This window comes from Microcaecilia unicolor, chromosome 11 (genome assembly GCF_901765095.1).
Source record: "Microcaecilia unicolor chromosome 11, aMicUni1.1, whole genome shotgun sequence".
Lineage (NCBI taxonomy): Eukaryota > Metazoa > Chordata > Amphibia > Gymnophiona > Siphonopidae > Microcaecilia > Microcaecilia unicolor.
In genome coordinates, this window is record NC_044041.1 from 71,445,356 (window position 1) to 71,463,991 (window position 18,636).

At 42.0% G+C, this 18,636-nt stretch overlaps 1 protein-coding gene across 1 annotated transcript; it reads right to left on the minus strand.

Moving 5' to 3' along the window:
* Nucleotides 1-3,931: 3,931 nt before the first annotated feature.
* On the minus strand, nucleotides 3,932-18,121 carry MADCAM1 (mucosal vascular addressin cell adhesion molecule 1). Its single transcript, XM_030218485.1, has 5 exons — nucleotides 17,937-18,121; nucleotides 15,657-15,932; nucleotides 14,673-14,987; nucleotides 11,712-12,311; nucleotides 3,932-5,010 (listed from the first exon to the last, which is right to left on the minus strand). Exons 1-5 carry the CDS (start codon nucleotides 18,082-18,084, stop codon nucleotides 4,877-4,879), a joined length of 1,473 nt encoding a protein of 490 aa, XP_030074345.1. The 5' UTR covers nucleotides 18,085-18,121; the 3' UTR covers nucleotides 3,932-4,876.
* Nucleotides 18,122-18,636: the final 515 nt, after the last annotated feature.

Consider the following 18,636-nt stretch of genomic DNA (forward strand, 5'->3'; position numbering starts at 1 on the left):
TTCTACCATGAATGGCACTCTTTTTAGGAGTGGCATCTCCCTCCTTCCTTCCTCCACCCCATTCCCCAATTTTACCTTCTTTTTACGTTTTTTAAAAGCTGGCAGCAGCAGTGATTGCCGTATGCTACCTTGCCACTGGCACCCACCTCTTCCTTTTACTGCGGCCGCCTCTCTGTTGTAACTTCCTGTTTCCTCAGAGGCGGCTGCAGTAGAGAAGAGGCCGGTGCCAGCAGCAGGGCAATATATGGGAATGACTGCCACTGCCGGCTTTTAAAAAACATAAAAAGAAGGTAAAATCGGGGAATGGGGTGGAGGAAGGAAATGGGGAGGTGCCACAACTTGGCCCGATGGGGGGAGGGGGTTGCATCTCAGCCCTGCCTCGGGTGGCATCTCGCCTTGGGCCACCCCTGCTAACAGCTATTACAAATTTCCTTTGTGATGATGCTGGAAATTGTGGAAGATTTCTCTTGTAACGAGAGAGGTCCTGTTGTCTGGTTTCACATTGCTTGCTCTTGAGCACATCACCAGAGCTGCATTCAGGCTTGAGCCTGGGAAACTGAAGCATCTATCATTTGGGGGGAAAAAAACTGTTGGTCCTCAAGTACCTTGGCTGGTTGTGTCACATGAATTCCAGCTCATCTCAACAGCACATTAACAGCCTTTCCTTCTTTATAAGGTTTTGGCTGCCAAGCACTGACATGGAGGGATTTGTGGACAGTGATCAGACACAATAGGAGAGCTCAGTGTAACCTGCTTTGTGGTCTACCAGGGCTGAGCTGCTCCTGCTGTTTTCGTTACCCCCCTTCTTTCTGGGTAATCTTTTTATTTGTTTTCCTTCTTGAATTACTAAGAAAAACATCAAAAAATATGTTTTGATCTGCCTTGTCAGCATACTACTTCTCCACAAGCAAACATTTACAGACTGGTGTAGGTCATCTGAAATTTACCTGAATGGATGTTGAAACAGGAAAAATGGCAAATAAAGACTTAATGGACCCTCTGTGCTCATCCCATGCTTTCTGGAATTCAGGTACAGTTCTCATCTCCATCACCACTGGGAATTTGTGGAGATTTATGGCTTGAACTGTGATTCTTCTTATGATAGATGGAGCTTTGACTTCTCTGTGTTCCTTTCATGTACATTTGTGAGGTGCTTTCATGCAGACTAGGTGAGGTATTACTCTAGGAAGCCTATTACAAGTGAGCTAAAGTAGTCCATTAAGGTATCACATACAACTTGTTTACGGAGTGGAGGAGTAGCCTAGTGGTTAGTGCAGCGGACTTTGATCCTGGGGAACAGGGTTCGATTCCCACTGCAGCTCCTTGTGATTGTGGGCAAGTCACTTAACCCTCCATTGTCCCAGGTACAAAATAAGTACCTGTATATATTGTTGTTTATTGCATTTGTATCCCACATTTTCCCACCTATTTGCAGGCTCAATGTGGCTTACAGAGTTTGGTTGTGACATAATCATTCCATGATATCAGATACAATTAGTAATGTACAAAGATTAGGTGAGGTAAGAGAGAAGGAAGGTGTTAGGCAAGATATAAGGTGGACTGTAATAATTGGGTGAGTTGGTGAGGTAATTTTGTAAGGCTATGGGTTGTCTTTGTAGGCCTTGTTGAATAGATGTGTCTTCAGAGATTTACGGAAGTTAGTTATGTCATCAATAGCTTTCAAGGTTGTAGGTAATGCATTCCAAAATTGCGTGCTCATGTAAGAGAAGATGGTGGCGTGTATCAGCTTGTATTTTAATCCTTTACAGCTGGGGAAGTGCAGATTGAGAAATTTGCGGGATGATCTTATGGCATTTCTGGGAGGCAGGTCCACAATTAGCATGTAGATTGGGGCATCTGCGTGAATGATTTTGTGTACAATCGTGCAGATCTTGAATGCAACTCGTTCCTTGAGTGGGAGCCAGTGAAGTTTCTCTCTTAGGGGTTTTGCATTTTCATATTTGGTTTTTCCAAATATGAGTCTGGCAGCTGTATATGTATATGTAAACCGCTTTGAATGAGGTTGCAAAATACCACAGAAAGGCGGTATATCAAGTCCCATTTCCCTTTCCCTTCCCTGCTACATATTTGTGAGGACCGGCATGGTGACTTCATTCTGAGGTTAAACAGGAACCAACCTGAATCAGAGACTGCACTAAATTTCCCTAAGCCAGGGGAAACCAGCTTGCAAAAGTCCCAAGCGTCAGGGAAGTGTATTCTACACATTCTTCAACTCCTCCTCTATTTACTGTGAGCTGGCTGCACCAATGACAAACTCACATGGTGCTAAACACATTAACAGCACTTTGGGACACATCATCATGTGAATTTTTCTTTTATTTTGTATGGTGCTCTTACTGTTTACATAAAGACATCAATTTCTAACAGTGGGCTTTTAAGGTATCTTGGATGGGTCCTGGCCAGTATCCCTGGACCTTTGATTGCTGACTGCCAGTAGGGTTCAGAATAGTCTTTTCTAACCTCAGTCATCTAGATGAGGATATCACCAGAGGTAAATGATTTCGGATGAGCAGCTGACTCGAGGTTAGAAGGATTAAGTGAGCCAGGCTTGAGGTTTCAGTTCATCTTTGGGTGTTGTGACAGTTTGTAAATTGAACATGTCAGATTGACTTGCTTGTTTGCATTAGAATTCAAGGAGATACTGTCCCACCCCCATCCCCTTTGCAGAAAAGGGCCAGTTCTAAAAATAAGCAACAGCTCTGTATTTACTTCTGGTTCCATTACCTGTCAACTTGATTCTTGGGTTTCTCACACAGAGACATACAGCAGATTAAGGTGGAAAGGGCTGAGGGGAGGAGGTAAAAGGAAAATATGTTTATTCAGACAGAACATCAGTATATACAATAAGACACTGAGAACAGACACCTTCCATGTGATATTCATAGTCGCAAAAAGTCTGTCTTTTGGGACATATGTGAAAACAAACTACCCCATATTTCCAGTGCCTCTTGACAGATTTTGCTTTTTACTAAAGTCCTGACTAGAGAATGACACAGGGACAAAGTTTGTTCCTGTCCCCGCCGCATCCCTGTGGGTTTTGTCTCCGTCCCTACCCTATCTCCACAGGTTCTGTCTCCGTTCCTGTCTCGTCTGCGCGGGCTCTGTCCTCATTTGCAGAAGCCTCGAACACTTATGATTTTATATTTAAATCTTTTTATTAAAGTATAAAAAGGAACAATATGCTGTGCAACTGTTGTTTATAAATTACAAATAGAAAACAATAATAACAACCCCATCCCTATCCTTTAACCTTCCAACCCCAACAATAGCTGACTTGTACTACCCCAAGGAATCCTAATCCACCCTGTTGAAATGTCCAGGGGTACAAAATACAACCCATTCTGTGTGCCCTAGTAGGGGAGAAATATGTCCTATGAAGCACTGTTATAATTGTTGATGTTGGCTTCTGCAGATGAGGACAGAACCTGAGGGGACAGGGTGAGGACAAATCTCATGGGATGGGACAAACTTTGTCCCCGTGTCATTCTCTACTTTGAAGCCTGTTAGTGAACTGGACTGTTAGTTATGTTTGAGTGATGCAGACGACAATATTTTGATTTTTTGGAAAAACATGCTGGCCACAACTATTTCTTCTATCAGCACATCTGAGTAGACATCTTCTATTGCAGGAAGGATCGTGGAAAACAGGAGAGCTAGACTGAATCCTGAGATTGTTAATGATTTATCCAAAGATTTAAAAATCTCAGGATTCAGTCTAGCTGTCCTGTCTTCCATAGTCCTTCCTGCAATAGAATATGTCTTCTTAGAAGATGTGCTGGTAGAAGGAATGTACAGGATCCTCCATGCAAATTTTTCTAGTAGTGGGCAGCATGTTTGCTTGATTTTCCAAAAAATCAAAATATTGTCATCTGCATCACTCAAACATAAATAACAGGCTTCAAAGTAGAGAATGACACGGGGACAAAGCTTGTCCCCATCCCCGTGGGATATGTCCCTGCCCCGTCCTCTGAGGCTCTGTTCCCATCCCCGTTCCCGTGGGTTCCCGTGTCATTCTGTAGTCCTGACTTCCTCTAGGGAGGTGAAGACAGCCCCAGGAGTTACCACAGCTGTCTCGCTCCCCATGCGCCATGACCTTAAGAAGTTATAACACCTGATCCTAGCTCTGTGTGCCAAAATCCTGAGAGTAAGTGCAGTAGTAGTTCTGAGCAGATAAGAGAGAGGTTCGGTGTCTCCTGCAGACAGAAACCTTTTGGCCCCAAACTGTTTTACTCTAGGTGCAGTCCGCTCTCTTGTATACATTCCAAGTGTCCTGCAGTTTGATGGCAGAGCTGGCAGTAGCATTTCCAACTTTCTGCATTTTTCTGGGGTGTCCACCTTAATTAGTACCTGTGAGTATATTTAATTGTTCAGACTCTAGCAAAAGTAGCAGAAATCCAGCAAAATTCCTAAAAAAAATCTCCCACAGAGCTTTGACAACCCTTGGATGAGAGGTTCTGGGCTCTCTACTGTTGTAAATTGAAAAAGTCTCATGTCTCTAGAGAAAAGAGGGGTGTTGCCGAAATTTTGGGAGTCTCTGCACCTGCACAGATTAGGATTCACATGCATCAGCAGTCAGTCACTCACTCACTCACAGCCTTCATCAACTGGGTCTCTTTATTGGGCGATATCCCTTGAGAGATTTGGAGCCATGAGATTTTGCTGAGTAGGTACTATAAGTGTGGCAAGCCTTGTTCTTTTGGACCCTCTTTTTCCCTTGGAAGATGCCAAATGCATATTTCTTATTAATTTACTTATTGCTGCCTTCCAAGTATTTAAGCTTGGTCTCATCAGTTTTCTTGAGATTTAACAGAGGGAGGACTGAGTGTGGAAGAATGAGAAGTGGTCTTCATGTCTGTTAGGGCTTTGTCACCTTAAAGGATTGTGTCTTCTTCCCCTTAGGTCCCAACCGCCTCCATAGCTCAAGAAAGATGACTGCAGATGTCAGTGCTATGGTAGACACAACTGCCCAGATCATGATTGACTCTGTATCTGATGCAAACACACAAGAAAGAGATCAGGCAGTCAGTAAAATTTTGAATCGCCAAATAGTTAAATATTGAGTAAAATATATAGATGAGAATAACATTGTTCTTTTATTAAATTATTTTTGTAAATAAATACATTAGACTGGATAAATAAAAGGTAGAAAGACAATCACATAATTCAAAAGGAAAGCTGGTCACTTGTCTCCCTATTTGTGCATAGGAGCCAAAGTGCCAGGCTGGGTCAGACCAGGGGTCCATCGAGCCCGGCATCTTATCTCCAACACTGTTCAGTCTGATTTGCTTGGAAGTATACATTTGTTTATTCATGTATTCCATTTTTCCAAAAAAAATATTGGACCTAATATTCGGCTTTGTCTCTGGTACTGTCTAATTTTTTCATGTCTTCCTTAGGAAGCATTTGTTTGAATACTGGTGAACTATTGTTATCCTATGCGGATAATGTTTTACTTCTTTTACCAGTACCCTCTAACACTGTGGATTTGCCTGACATTGTGCTATCTGGGATTAATAGGATTCAGAGCTAGGCTTGCTCCAACAAATTAAAATTGAACCCAGATAAGACAAAAATCTTGTGGTTTAAAAGACCTAACATAACAGTACCTTCCTCTTTGAAATTAGCAGATGACAGAGTATTTAATGTGGAAACTGAATCACATGTGTTAGGGATTATGCTTGACTCCTCATTATCGTGCTCGAGTTAATCACTTGTGGAAGAAAACATTGTTCAGAATGAGACAGTTATGATTAATTCAGTCATTTTTTACTCAAGAAGCTTCCTCACTTGTAGTCCAGATGATATTACCTCATCTGGACTACTATAACATACTCTCTTTAGGGTTAAATTCCTAATATCTTAAAAAACTTTAACTCATACAGAACACTGCTCTAAGGTCCATTTTTAGAGTAAATAAGTGAACTAGTGTTACAGAATATAGATTAAAGTTCCACTGGCTTCCATTGGCCGAATTTATACTGTTTAAGGCATTTTTTTTTCTGTTTCAGATTATTCATAAGATGCTGAAAACGTTCTTATTTGTTTAGGCTTAATTTCTTTTATTGACACTGTTGATTGTTGTGTCTTGTTAGATTGTTTTCATTATATTTCATCTTATTCTTTATTAATGTACACCGTGTTGAACCCTAGTATTGGGAAAACAGCAGTCAAGAAGTTTCGCATTGGCAAAAATACTTAAGCAGTTAGTGCCAGTGCTGACCACAAACAGATTTGGTTATTGTTGTTGTTTTTTCTTTAGTATTTGCCCTGATTCTATGTATAATTTTATGTGTAGAGCATGTCACCATGGGCCCTACTCATAAAGCATCTGTGTAAACCGGAAGGTGGGGTTTGGGGCAGGCCAAGGAAGGGCAGGAGATTATCCCCAGGATTCTATATATGACGCCTTAATTTCTGTGTGGAAATCAAAGTATATTCTATAACAGTGCACGTAACTCAATTGGTTAACTAGCCAATCAGTGCTACTGGATGTTAAGCAATTATTAGCACTAATCGCTATTAATTAAGATTTACGCCCACAACTTGCTAAGTGTATTCTGTAATGTGGTGCGCTAAATTCTAAGTCGCATAGTTGAAAAGGGGGCATGGCCATTTCTAAAATCTATGTGTGTTTTATAGAATTCACCCGCTCTGCTCCTCATTTAGGTGTTGGGATTTTCGCCAAATAAAACATGGTGTAAATGGCTGCAACTACATTTGGTCGTGGGGCGAGGCATTCGGCGTTCTTCTATATACTGCGAGGAAATTTAAGCCTATTCTATAAAATTTAGGTGCACTTTTTTTCCACGTGGAATTTTCAGGTGCCATATATAGATTCTATCCCTATGTGCATAAGTTAGGCCAAAAAAAATGCACGCCTCATTTATGCACAGAAGCAATGATGTGATCACTGCTTAGACATATAGGTGCTCATTTTCAAAGCACAGATATTCGGAAGTGCCACTGAAAATCAGGCTCATTGTTCAGAAAACAGAACAAAGTACCCACGGATCCTAATGGGGAGATATTCTGCCTGGCTCACTGTCAGAAGAGATGACTCCCCACATCTGTTTGGATCACAGTTGTTGGAACTGTAGAACTTTTCAAAATGGTTTTTAAATCCCCTTATGCCATTAACCTTAACCATATCCTGTGGCAACAGATTCCACAACTTAATTGTGTATTGCCTAAAACAAATACTTTCTTAAATTTGTTTTAAATCAGCAGCTAGTTTGTTTCATGGAGCATCCCCTAACCCTAATACTATTTGAAAGGGTAAATAACCATTCCTCTACTACTCATGATTTTACACATTTTTAGAATGCTGGGCATCCATCAAGTCTCAGTGATTTGTTTGTTAGTTTGTTCTAGCACCTCTTTCAGATTCACAATGATTTGTTTCAGTTCCTCTGCAGCATCATCATCTATAAAGGATGGTTCCAGTATGGGTATTTCCTCAATATTCCCTACAGTGAACCAACAATACCAGTGTTTACCATATTCTTCATTTCATTTCATTTATTCCTTCTTATAGCTCACATTTTCCAAAGCATGTTAGCAGTAACAACTTGTGAACTTACATTGTAACAGTGTGTTTACATATAACAATGAGTAACATCTGGAGAGCCTTGTATACCAATGCCCCTAGTATGAGAAACACATTTCTAGATCTAGACGCTACAATGATAGAAGCCAACTTGGATTTATTGGTGGTCATGGAGACATGGTTCATGACTGGGATATAGTTATACCTGGCTATAAACTATTCAGGAAAGGACAGGGTAGGAAAAAAGGGTGGAGGAGTGGCATTGTATGTTAAGAATAATATTCAAGTGACAGAATTGCAGGACAAATGGGGTAAGGAAGATGCACTGTGGCTTAAACTGGTAAGAGGGAAAAGAAAATGTATTTACATTAGTGTAATATACAGGTCACCTTCATGGTCAGAAGAAATGGACAGAGACTTAATTTAAGACATTCACAAGATAGCTAGGAAAGGGGAAGCACTATTGATAGTTGATTTTAATATGCCAGGCCTTGATTGGAGTGTCCCTGCTGTGGGGTCTAGAAGCAAAGGGATCTTGGATTCTCGACAGGAAGAATTATTCCAGCAGGGGGTAATTGAACCAACACAGGATGGAGCTACTGTAGACCTGGTGCTCACAAATGGGGAAAATGTTTCTGATGTTACAGTGGGAGATCAGTTTGCATCTTGTGATCACCGAATGGTGTGGTTCAATATTAAGGCACAGGAGGAGAGGGCCTATTCAAAATTGAAGGTCCTAGATGGCAAAATAACTAACTTTGCCAAGATGGGGGAATTTCTCACAGAAGAGTTAGTTGGATGGGAACAGCTGAAGGAAGTAGAACAGCAGTGGGCAAAACTGAAAGGAGCTATTTTAAAGGTGACAAACCTTTATGTTAGAAAATTACATAAAATTAAGAGGAGAAGAAGGCTGTTCTGATTCTCAAATGTAGTAGCTGAAAAAGATAAGGGAAAGAAGTTTAGCCTTCATATGTTACAAGATGACTCAGAAAGAGAAAGACAGGCAAAAATACCCGGAAAAGCTAAGAGAAGCTGAAAAGCTGTCAGGAAAACAGAGGCAAATGGAAGAAAAAATGGTACAGTAAAATTGGGGGACAAGACATTTTTCAGATATGAAAGTGACAGGAGGAAGTGCCATAATAGCATGTGAGGCTCAAAGCTGAGGGGGAGGAATATGTAGAAGCTGACAAGGATACAGCTGAACTGCTTAACAATGATTTCTGTTCTGTGTTCACGGATGAAAAGCCGGGGGTAGGACTGAAGAAAACAAATGCTAATGGGGATGGATATATGGTAGACTAGTACCAATTCTCAGAAGACTGTGTCTGTGAGGAGCTAGCTAAACTAAAAGTAGACAAAAGCGTTGGGGCTTGATGGGATACATCAGAGGGTACTCAAGGAACTCAGAGAAGTTCTGGTGGCTCTGCTGTCTGAGCTCTTCAATGCTTCCTTAGAGTCTGGAGTGATCCCGGAGGACTGAAGAATGGTCGAAGTAAGGAGGAGGTTGGGAATTACAGACCTGTCAGTCTGACCTCAGTGGTGAGTAAACTAATGGAAATGCTTCTAAAGGTTTCTCAAATCGAATGGACTGCAGGACCAGAGGTACCATGGTTTCACTAGAGGCAGGTCATGTCAGACAAATCTGATTGATTTCTTTGACTGGGTGACCAAACTGACGTGGGAGGAGCGTTAAATGTGGTATACTTGGATTTTAGCATAACCTTTGATATTGTTCTGTATAGGCGACTGATAAATAAACTGAGTGCCCTCGGTATGGGGACCTAAAGTGACTGAATGGGTTAAAAACTGGTTAAATGGAAGGAGACAGAGGGTAGTGGTAAATGAAGTTTGCTCTGAGGAAAAGTTATCAGTGATGTATCTCAGGGATTGGTCCTCGGGCCGGCTCTTTTTAACATCTTTGTGAGTGATATTGCAGAAGGACTATCTGGTAAGGTTTGTCTCTTTGCGGATGAAACCAAACTCTGTAATAGGGTGTACACCCTGGAGGGTGTGGATGCCATGAGGAAGGATCTAGTGAAGCTTGAAGAATGGTCCAATAATTGGCAGCTAAGATTTAATGCTAAGACATGCAGGGTCATGCACTTGGGTTACAAAAATCCAAGGGAATGGTATAATATAGGGGGTGAAGTGCTTCTCTGTCCAAAAAAAGAGTGGGACTTGGGGGTGATTGTGTCTGATGATTTTAAGGTGGCCAAACAGGTAGAAAAGGTGACAGTCAAAGCCAGAAAGATGCTTGGGTGCATAAGGAGAGATGACCATAAGGAAAAAAGAGGTGATGGTGCCCTTGTATAAGTCTCTGGTGGGGCCCCATTAAGAGTACTGTGTACAATTCTGGAGACCACACCTACAGAAAGATATAAACAGGATGGAGTCAGTCTAGAGGGTGACTACAAAATTGGTCAGCGGTCTCTGTCATAAAACATATAGGGACAGGCTTATGAACCTCAACATGTAGACACTGGAAGAGAGGGGATATGATAGAGACATTTAGATACCCCAGTGGCGTTAATGTACAGGAGGTGAGCCTTTTTCAAATGAAGGAAAACTCTGGAATGAGAGGGCATATGATGAAGTTAAGAGGAAATAGGCTTAGGAGGAATCTAAGAAAATACTCTTTCATGGAAAGGGTGGTGGATGGGTGGAATGGCCTCCCAGTGGAGGTCGTGGAGTCAAGGACTGTGTCAGAATTTAAGAAAGAGTGGGACAGGCATGTGGTATCTCTTAGGAAAAGGAGGAATTAGTGGTTACTGAGCAGTGGCGATCCTAGGTTGGCTGCCACCCGGGGCGGATTGCCGCTGCGCATCCCCCCCCCCCCCCCGGTGCAATGACACCCCCCCTCCCCGGCGCATCAAGCCCCCCTCCTGGGTGCATTCTTGGCTGCTGGAGGGTGCAGAGAGCAGCCCGCGCGCCTGTCAGCTCCACTGGCTTCCCTGCTCCCTCTGCCCCGGAACAGGAAGTAACCTGTTCCGGGGCAGAGGGAGCAGGGAATCAGCGGAGCCGACAGGCGCGCAGCTGCTTTCTGCACCCTCCAGCAGCGTGCACCCGGGGCAGACCACCTCCACCGCTCCGCCCTTCCTACGCCACTGTTACAGAGGAAGGGCATACTGGATGGGCCATTTAGCCCTGACCTGTCATCATGTTTCTATGTTTCTAACAAAGTGACCAGTAACCAATTAACACTGAACAATAGCATCAGTTGTTGTGTATGTGTAGCTTACATTGTGACAGTGTATTTACATTTACCCCACTGTTTACTAAACTACGCTAGCTGCTGCCGTGCGCAAATGCCGACCCAGCCCATTCACTTTGAATAGGCTGTGTCTGCATTGCTGTGCGGCTTAGTAAACAGGGGGGTTAGTAACGAGCACCAGCCGCCAGTAGCATATGTGCCTTAATATTGAGACAATATGCTTACAGTTAGCAGAAATAGCTGTGACCTATCAAGAAAATATGCCCATTGTTTCTATATCAATTTAAGTAATAACACAGTGCTTATAAAACAGCTGCCTAAACACATAAGCATGGGAATTTTGTCTTCTGTGTATGATTTGTACAATACTGTCACTATCTCTAGTGATACTGGAGAAATGTAAGTGACAGAGTGTGAGTTAGGAAGGAAAGGAACTATTGGTAATTTTCTTAGATTAGATGCAGGTCTCCTACTGGAGTCTGCAGTCCAAAGGACAGTTCAAAAAGGAACCAATCAGTCATTAAGATGGAAGAAAAACAAAGCCAGTAGACCACCAGTGTGGCAGAGGAAAGTTTATTGGACATTGATAATCCAATGTGGCCATGTATATATATGATTCATTATTTTTTATTTCTATAATTATTTATTTATTGATATAATGTTATTTTTTATATCTATTTTAAAAATTTACAGCCCTGATGCAGGCATCTGCTGAAACGTGGCTTCGTCGGGTTATTGTTTCTCAATAAACTTTCCTCTGCTATACTGGTGGTCTATTTTCTTTGTTTTTCTTCCACTCGACTCCCACTGGAGTCCATCCATATTCCTTGTTAATGAATGCACAGCAGGATAGAAGGGCCCTAAGTCATAAGGAGAGGGCAGGATTACAAGGAGCAGCATTTCCATGAACTCTTATCAGTAGAATAAACTTACTTTTTGGAATTATTTTTGTTGGAATAGAGTCAGCAGGAACAGACTCAGTTGTGAGGCTCCCTTTGGTAGTAATGGGCTCAGCTCTAGTAATTGATTCAGTTGTGGAGTTCCCTTTGGCAGTAACCGATTCAGTTGCCAAGTTCCCTTCGGCTGTAAGCGATTCAGTTGTGGAGTTCCTTTCGGCAGCAGCAACAGATTTAGTTATGGAGTTTATTTCAGCAGTAATAGATTGAGTTGTGGAGTTCTCTTCAGCAGTAAACAATTTGGTTGTGGAGTTTTCTTCGACGGTAACCGATTCAGTTGCCGAGTTCCCTTCAGCAGTAACTGATTCAGTTGTGGAGCTTTCTTCAGCGGCAGCAACAGATTTGATTGTGGAGTTTATTTTGGCAGCGATAGATTCGGTTGTGGAGTTCTCTTCAGCAGTAACCAGTTTGGTTGTGGAGTTTTCTTCAGCAGTAGCCAATTCAGTTGTGGAATTCCCTTCGGTAGTAACCGATTCAGTTGTGGAGTTCCCTTCAGCAGTGATGTGCTTGGCTGTGGCAGTTTCAAGGTTTGTTTTAGCAATGTCAGCTGCTATTGTGGAGTTGTAATTGTAACCAACTGTAAAATAAAAGCACATTTTAGTAACAGGTTCCACAGCTCTGTGCAAACATAAATTTTCTGCCTTCACAATGTTTCTCATTTCTTTTCTTAGACCTTCCCAAAGTGGAGCTACAGACTGAAGCCTGAGCTCCCGGCTCCTTCCCCAAAATGCTTAGCAGTGCAGGGCTTAGATGAAACTTGTGAAGGAGACAGAATATTTTATATGTTATTAGACAAGTGAATATCCATTGTTAGCAAGGGTTTTAAACTTAATTTAGAGCAGAGGACTAGGACCCCAAAGCCCACCATCAGGTTATGTCTCCATCTCCTTTGGGCCTAAAGCATTTGCCCTGGTTGCACAGGCCTGGTCCTGATATGTAAGCTCAAGGCTCCTCTCTACTACTGCCCCTTTATTTAAGAGTAATATGGATACTCATTTTATCTTTCCTGTCCTTCAGTCACAGATTATGACCCTAAGAGGTCACTTTTTTTTCCTATTTCTCTGAGACACAGTTGAAAAAGGCATTTGTTACCTTAATACGGTCTTTCCAGGTAACACATTAAATGCAGATAGAAAAGGAAGTAAGTGGGGGGTTTATACAGAAAGCTATTGAAGGTGGAAATGTGTGGTTGGTAAGACATCTGCAAGTATTTTTATGGCTGCACAATACAGAGAAATGTTTCACACACAAAATAAAGTGGCATGAACCACTAGGCGTCAGCCTACTGAATAAGGCAATTCCTACTGCCTTATTTGGTAGACTGACCCTTAGGGGGGTGCATGGGAACGCACTGCTACAGGTCAATCACCAGCATTTGGAATGACGATGGCAGAGGAGGCAGGAATTGAGTGGGCATCACCCCTGCCTTTCGACTTTCCTCTTATTTAGCTTTTCGTAATCATTTAAAAACTTTCTTATTTCAGAAACTCGTGGCTAAGTGTTAACTGTTAAACTCTCATTATTGTTTTCTTTTTTTTTAATTTGTAAACCACTCGGGGCTCATATTTTTGGAAAAAGTGATCTGTAAGTGCTGATATTAGATTAGGTTTTTGAGGTAGGTGGGAAGAGTCCAGGGGGAAGGGGTACAATAAGCTACCAGGGATTTATTTGTCCGGGTGAGGGTCGAGTTGGGAGGGAGGATGCTAGACTACCAGGGCTTTTGGTAATGTGGTGGTGGAGAATGAAGCCCCTGTGGCTTTTTGTTTTAATGTCCCCTTTCCTGTCAGTGCCTGAGTAAATCACTGCTCATGCACTAACACAAAGGGAGACTGTAGCAATGAGCTGCAGATTACTGCCAGTGTGTGCACTGTTTTTTTTTTTTTCTTTCTTACCATGCACACTTTTTAATGTGACGGTAATTTGCATGCTTACTGATTACTACAGGTGTTCTTAACCTTTTTTGGTTGCTACACCCCTTTAACTGATCTGTGAAACCCTCGCACTCCTTTCCTAAACAACTAAGGCCTGTGCTGGGCTGCCTTATATGGTCTGAGTCCTGCATATGGCCATCTGGTTTAGGATGGGCTGGAGAGAGCTTAGACCGAAATTCCAGTGGTTTGGAACTGAGGTCAGTGATGGACATAGTTTTACGATCTTTGTCCTGCAAACAAGGCAAATTTGGATAGGCTGGAGTGAGCTTTGACAGCAACTCCAGTAGTTGGAACATAAGGACAGAGCAGGGCAGACTTCTATGGTCTATGGCCTAGAACCACCAAAGAAAGACCATGATCAAGTATATAATATCATGTTCATTGCTGATTGAAATCTTGAAATGTTAATGAATGTGACTGCAGACTGGACGGACCATTCAGGTCTCTCTGCTGGCACTTGCTGTGCTACTAGTGACTACTGACAGCTGCATATTTCACTGTTAGCTGTTAATAGTGCCAACTGCTTATATGTTGCTAAAATTACGTAAGACACAGTTCTACCAATGACTGTCCTTATAACTGCCTTCACTCTGTCTAGAAAGTTTCAAAAAATTGCCGCAGCTTTCAAGACCCTTCTCATTTGACCTCTTCCTGCACTCTTCGGGGGTGTGAATACTACTGGTTAAGAACCCCTGGATTACTGCATCTAGGTGGTAAGCTTTTGCAGGACGCTCACATTATAAGTTGTATGCTCTGCCATTAGGGTGTGTCTCTAAAAGAGTGACTTCATGCATTGGCCCCTGATTTAGATTTTACAGAAACGTTCAAGATAAGAAAGATTGTAGCAGAGGAGGTGCAAGTTTCAAGAGGTTAATTCCAAACGCATTATGTCATTAGAAAGGTTCCTGAAGATGCAATGAAAATCCTAACAATTAATTTCAGCAGGACAGCAGCATCCCCCTTTTTTCCTTTCATTTCCCTTCCCTCCCCCCCGCAACAGAACTCACGCTCTTTTCTGAAAGTCAGGGTCTTGTTTCTGTAAAGAACAGTCTGCCCTAAGTTCAGATGTGCCTCACATCTGTACATCGTGCCTTCCATTGGCATTCCAGGGGGCAGCTCCAGACGGGTCTCATATTTATATAGGTCTTCCTCTTCATCCTCAGTCTCCTTCAGCGTGGTCACCTGTAGCTTCTCATCTCCTTGATACCAGCTCAGGGTCAGGGCAGAGGGTGGATACACTTGGCTGACAGCACAACTGAGGAAAGGCTGTTGCACCAAACTGCCCTCTGGATGGAAGACCAACTCAACTTCGTCAGGAAAAGCTACAAAAAAATCTACATTGTTACTAAGGGCTGCCACCAGTGAGACCTGTGAACCCAGATTCCATTCCCACCTCTATCATCCAGCAAGAAGCATAAACCTAAACCATAAGTTCTTTGGGAAGAGACCTTGTAACTGGTTTATCATTTTTAGGACTGTGCTACACAATGTATTGGTATTAACAAGTTCCACGTATTTAACAGTGGCCTAGTGGTTAGAGAATGGGTGGAGAAGCAGGGCAGCAAGGGTTCAAATCCCCACTGATGCATGTTGTGATCTTGGGCATGTCACTTTATTTCCCATCGCCTCAGATACCCACTTGGATTGTAATTCTTTAGGGCAGGGACATGTTGAACCTGGACCCTGTACAGTACAATGTATGTTCAGTAGTGCTTTAAATAATAATATTTACTGTCCATCAGCACTTCTGAGACTAGCAGCAGTATGATTATTTCATCCAAACTCAGTCATGGACATACTGAACCTGAACCCTGTACAGTACAGTGTATGTTCAGTTGTGCTTTAAATAATATTTATAGTCCATCAGCACCACTGAGACTAGCTGCAGTATAGTTATTACAAAAAAGGGAGTACTTGCTGATCTTACGAAGCATTGGAGCTGGGCCTACTCCCTTCCCTCTTTCCCCTCAAGTAGGGCATAACATACTTACAGTACACCTGTAGATAGATGGTACTCAGTGTGCTGTGACGTTGGCACTGCCCTATACAGATCTTGGTGCCCTCGTGGAAAACAGTAGCTTTCGGGATGGACAGCACACTGTATTGACTGATGGAGAATGTACTCCCAAGGTTGGTGTCCAAACCCTTCCAAAGAACTTTTCCACTGGAACAGGTAATGGAGCAGTTCAAGTGGATAGAGCTCCCCAGCTGAACCAGGGGCTTGCTAGGCATTATTGTGAGCAAGGACTCTCTTGCAGCAGCCAACCCTAGGGAGAGTGGAAAATCATTAAGTTGCTCATCGATGTTCGAACACCACATCTCAACACAAATATAGTCTCTGGATCTTGGTACAGGAATGAGAAACAGCAGAGAGACGAGAGTAGAGGGAAAGAGATGCTAGGAATTACATTTACAAAATCTTTTTCATGCTATAGCTCATTTCTTGCCAAATAAGTAATATCTGTGTACTCTTCCTGGGGTTACAGTAGCGGGGAGTAATGTTTGTTAATTGCACATTTCACATGATGAGGAGTAGCCTAATGGTTAGTGCAGTGGGCTTTGATCCTGGCAACCAGGGTTCAATTTCCACTGCAGCTTCTTGTGACCTTGGGCAAGTCACTTAACCCTCCATTGCCCCAGGTCCAAAAAAACTTAGATTGTGAGCCCCCTAAGGACATAGAAAGTACCTGTGTATAATGTGTACAGTGCTGCATACGTCTAGTAGGGCTATAGAAATGATTAGTAGTAGTAGTAATTTGTAATAGATACTATGGGCTAATTCAGTGAACATAAACACAAGAATAGAAACGTGCAGATTAAACCTATGTAGTGGGTGCAAATACCAGTCAGAAGATGCAAATCCCAATCAAGAGGAAGGAAGCCCAGGATCAATGCTGTCTATTTTAAACTAGTATATTTGACTAATCAACCTTCCCAGTCATCTAAGCATTCAATCCCAAATTTCAGGGAATATGTTTGCTGGTTTTTCTATTGAAATGAGGTGACAGATTGCCATGAGCTCCCCATTAGGCATTCTTTCATTTTCTAAATGGACAGAAAATTTAAAACATCTTTAAAAAGCAAAAGATTCAGCAATAGTTGCTCTGATTTGTTTAGATCACAGAACTGCTAATCAAGCATATACAAAAAGTCTAAAAAGGAATAATAGAGAAGAAAGGATAGGGGCTAAGGATCAGGAGGCAGCATGCAGTGAAAGGGGCACAGAGATGAGGAAATGGTAATGAGTGAGGGAGAAGATGTAGGACTAGAAAGCACAGAGGTGAGCAACTGTCCAAGGACGAGGAGAAGGAACAGGAGTGAATTAGGGTATAAGTCTGAGAAGGGAGCACAGAAAGGAGGGCAAGATATGGAGTAAGGAAAGAGAGTGAAGGGAATACAGATGAAGAGAAGGTACTGGGCAAGGAGGTGGTAAAGGAGTGAGGAGAGGGGTCAGAGGATATGAATAGAAACTAAAGTGACCGACATTGTCAGCTGGAAAACAGTGGCTTTTCTTTATCCTTCTGTGTTTGTTGTATCTGATGTTGTGTATGTCTGTCCATGATCAAAAACAGCGAAGATGACACAAATAATCAAAAGGATGAAAAAAAGGGGGTGAAAAAAGGCAAAAAAAATGAAGAACAACAAAAAAATATATATAAAACGGGAAACGAGGAAATCAAGAAAAAGAAATGCAAAAATATGCAGAAAAGTGGAAAACAAAAAAAAGGGAAATAACAAAAATAAAAAATGAGAAAAAGACGACACAAGTAAGATAAAAAATGTGAATTTATTAAGGTAATATGACTCGACACAGCTGTGTTTCGGTCCAACCGGCCTGCGTCAGGAGTCTAAATAAAGCAAATTAAATTTAATGTAAAACATGTCAATTTTATAATAATAAAAAACAAAGAAATAAATGTACTACAATCGGTCTATTGTTTTTTAATAAGGTTTTTAAAAAAAGGGGGTATAGCTGAATATTATATGTCTGTCCACCTCATGTGTCTCTCTGTGTAGGATCTAGTTCTCAGTCTACCAATTGCTTTGCATTTCTATGTATATGTGACTGTGTCTGTGTGTAAGTGTTATCTGTATGAATGTCTCAGTGTATATGGCTAGATGTGTTAGTGTGTAATTGAGTTTCTGTGGCTTTGGATTAATGTCTGTTAAAGAAAGTTGAATCATACTGATTAAAAGAAGCATTACTGTATGTCCCACAAAAGCATCAAATGCTACAGCGAAACCCGGGAAAAAGCAGAGAGGAGACTTACCCTGGCATCCCAGGGTGATGGTGAAGAGAAGCAGTGCAGATCCCTTCCTCATTCCTACAGCTAGCCCTTCTCTTTCCTTTTGTTGACTGAGGGGTGTCAGAAGCTTGTACTGGTTTTTATCCATCCCCAGGGGATATCCTGAGCCCATTCTCGGAGGTTAAAAACAATGCTGGGTATTTCCAGAAGGGGAGTTAAGTGCCAGAAATGTGAAGAACAGACGTCCCGAGGTTTATTGCAAAGTCTGCCTGATCATTCCAAGAGTATCCAAATCCCGCCCACACTGTGCAACACTAGGACTCTACCATGTCTCATTTCTATAGCATTACAGTGCTGGTCAGATACTCAGAAGAGACAGTCCCTGCAGGCATCATAGAGCTTTCAGTCTAGTCAGGACAAATAAGAGGTTTCAGCAGATTGCCTTATTACAGTGGACAAGGGCAGTCAGGGTCAAAGGAGTAAATTCTGTCCACTTGCAACCACTCTTGGATTTTCAGAAATGGACTCTCCAGCTGTAGGGACTTTTCTAAAACTAATCACTTAGGGGCCCTTCATTTGATCCTCTGTCACTGTTTAGGATTTGCATTGTAGTTAGGTTTTGTTAGAATTAATATCAGTTCAGTGGATGAGGCAGTCAGTTTAGGTTGAAAGCCTTTTTAGTTGATGCTCCAAACCTATGAAATGATTTCTCATGAGATGTGTG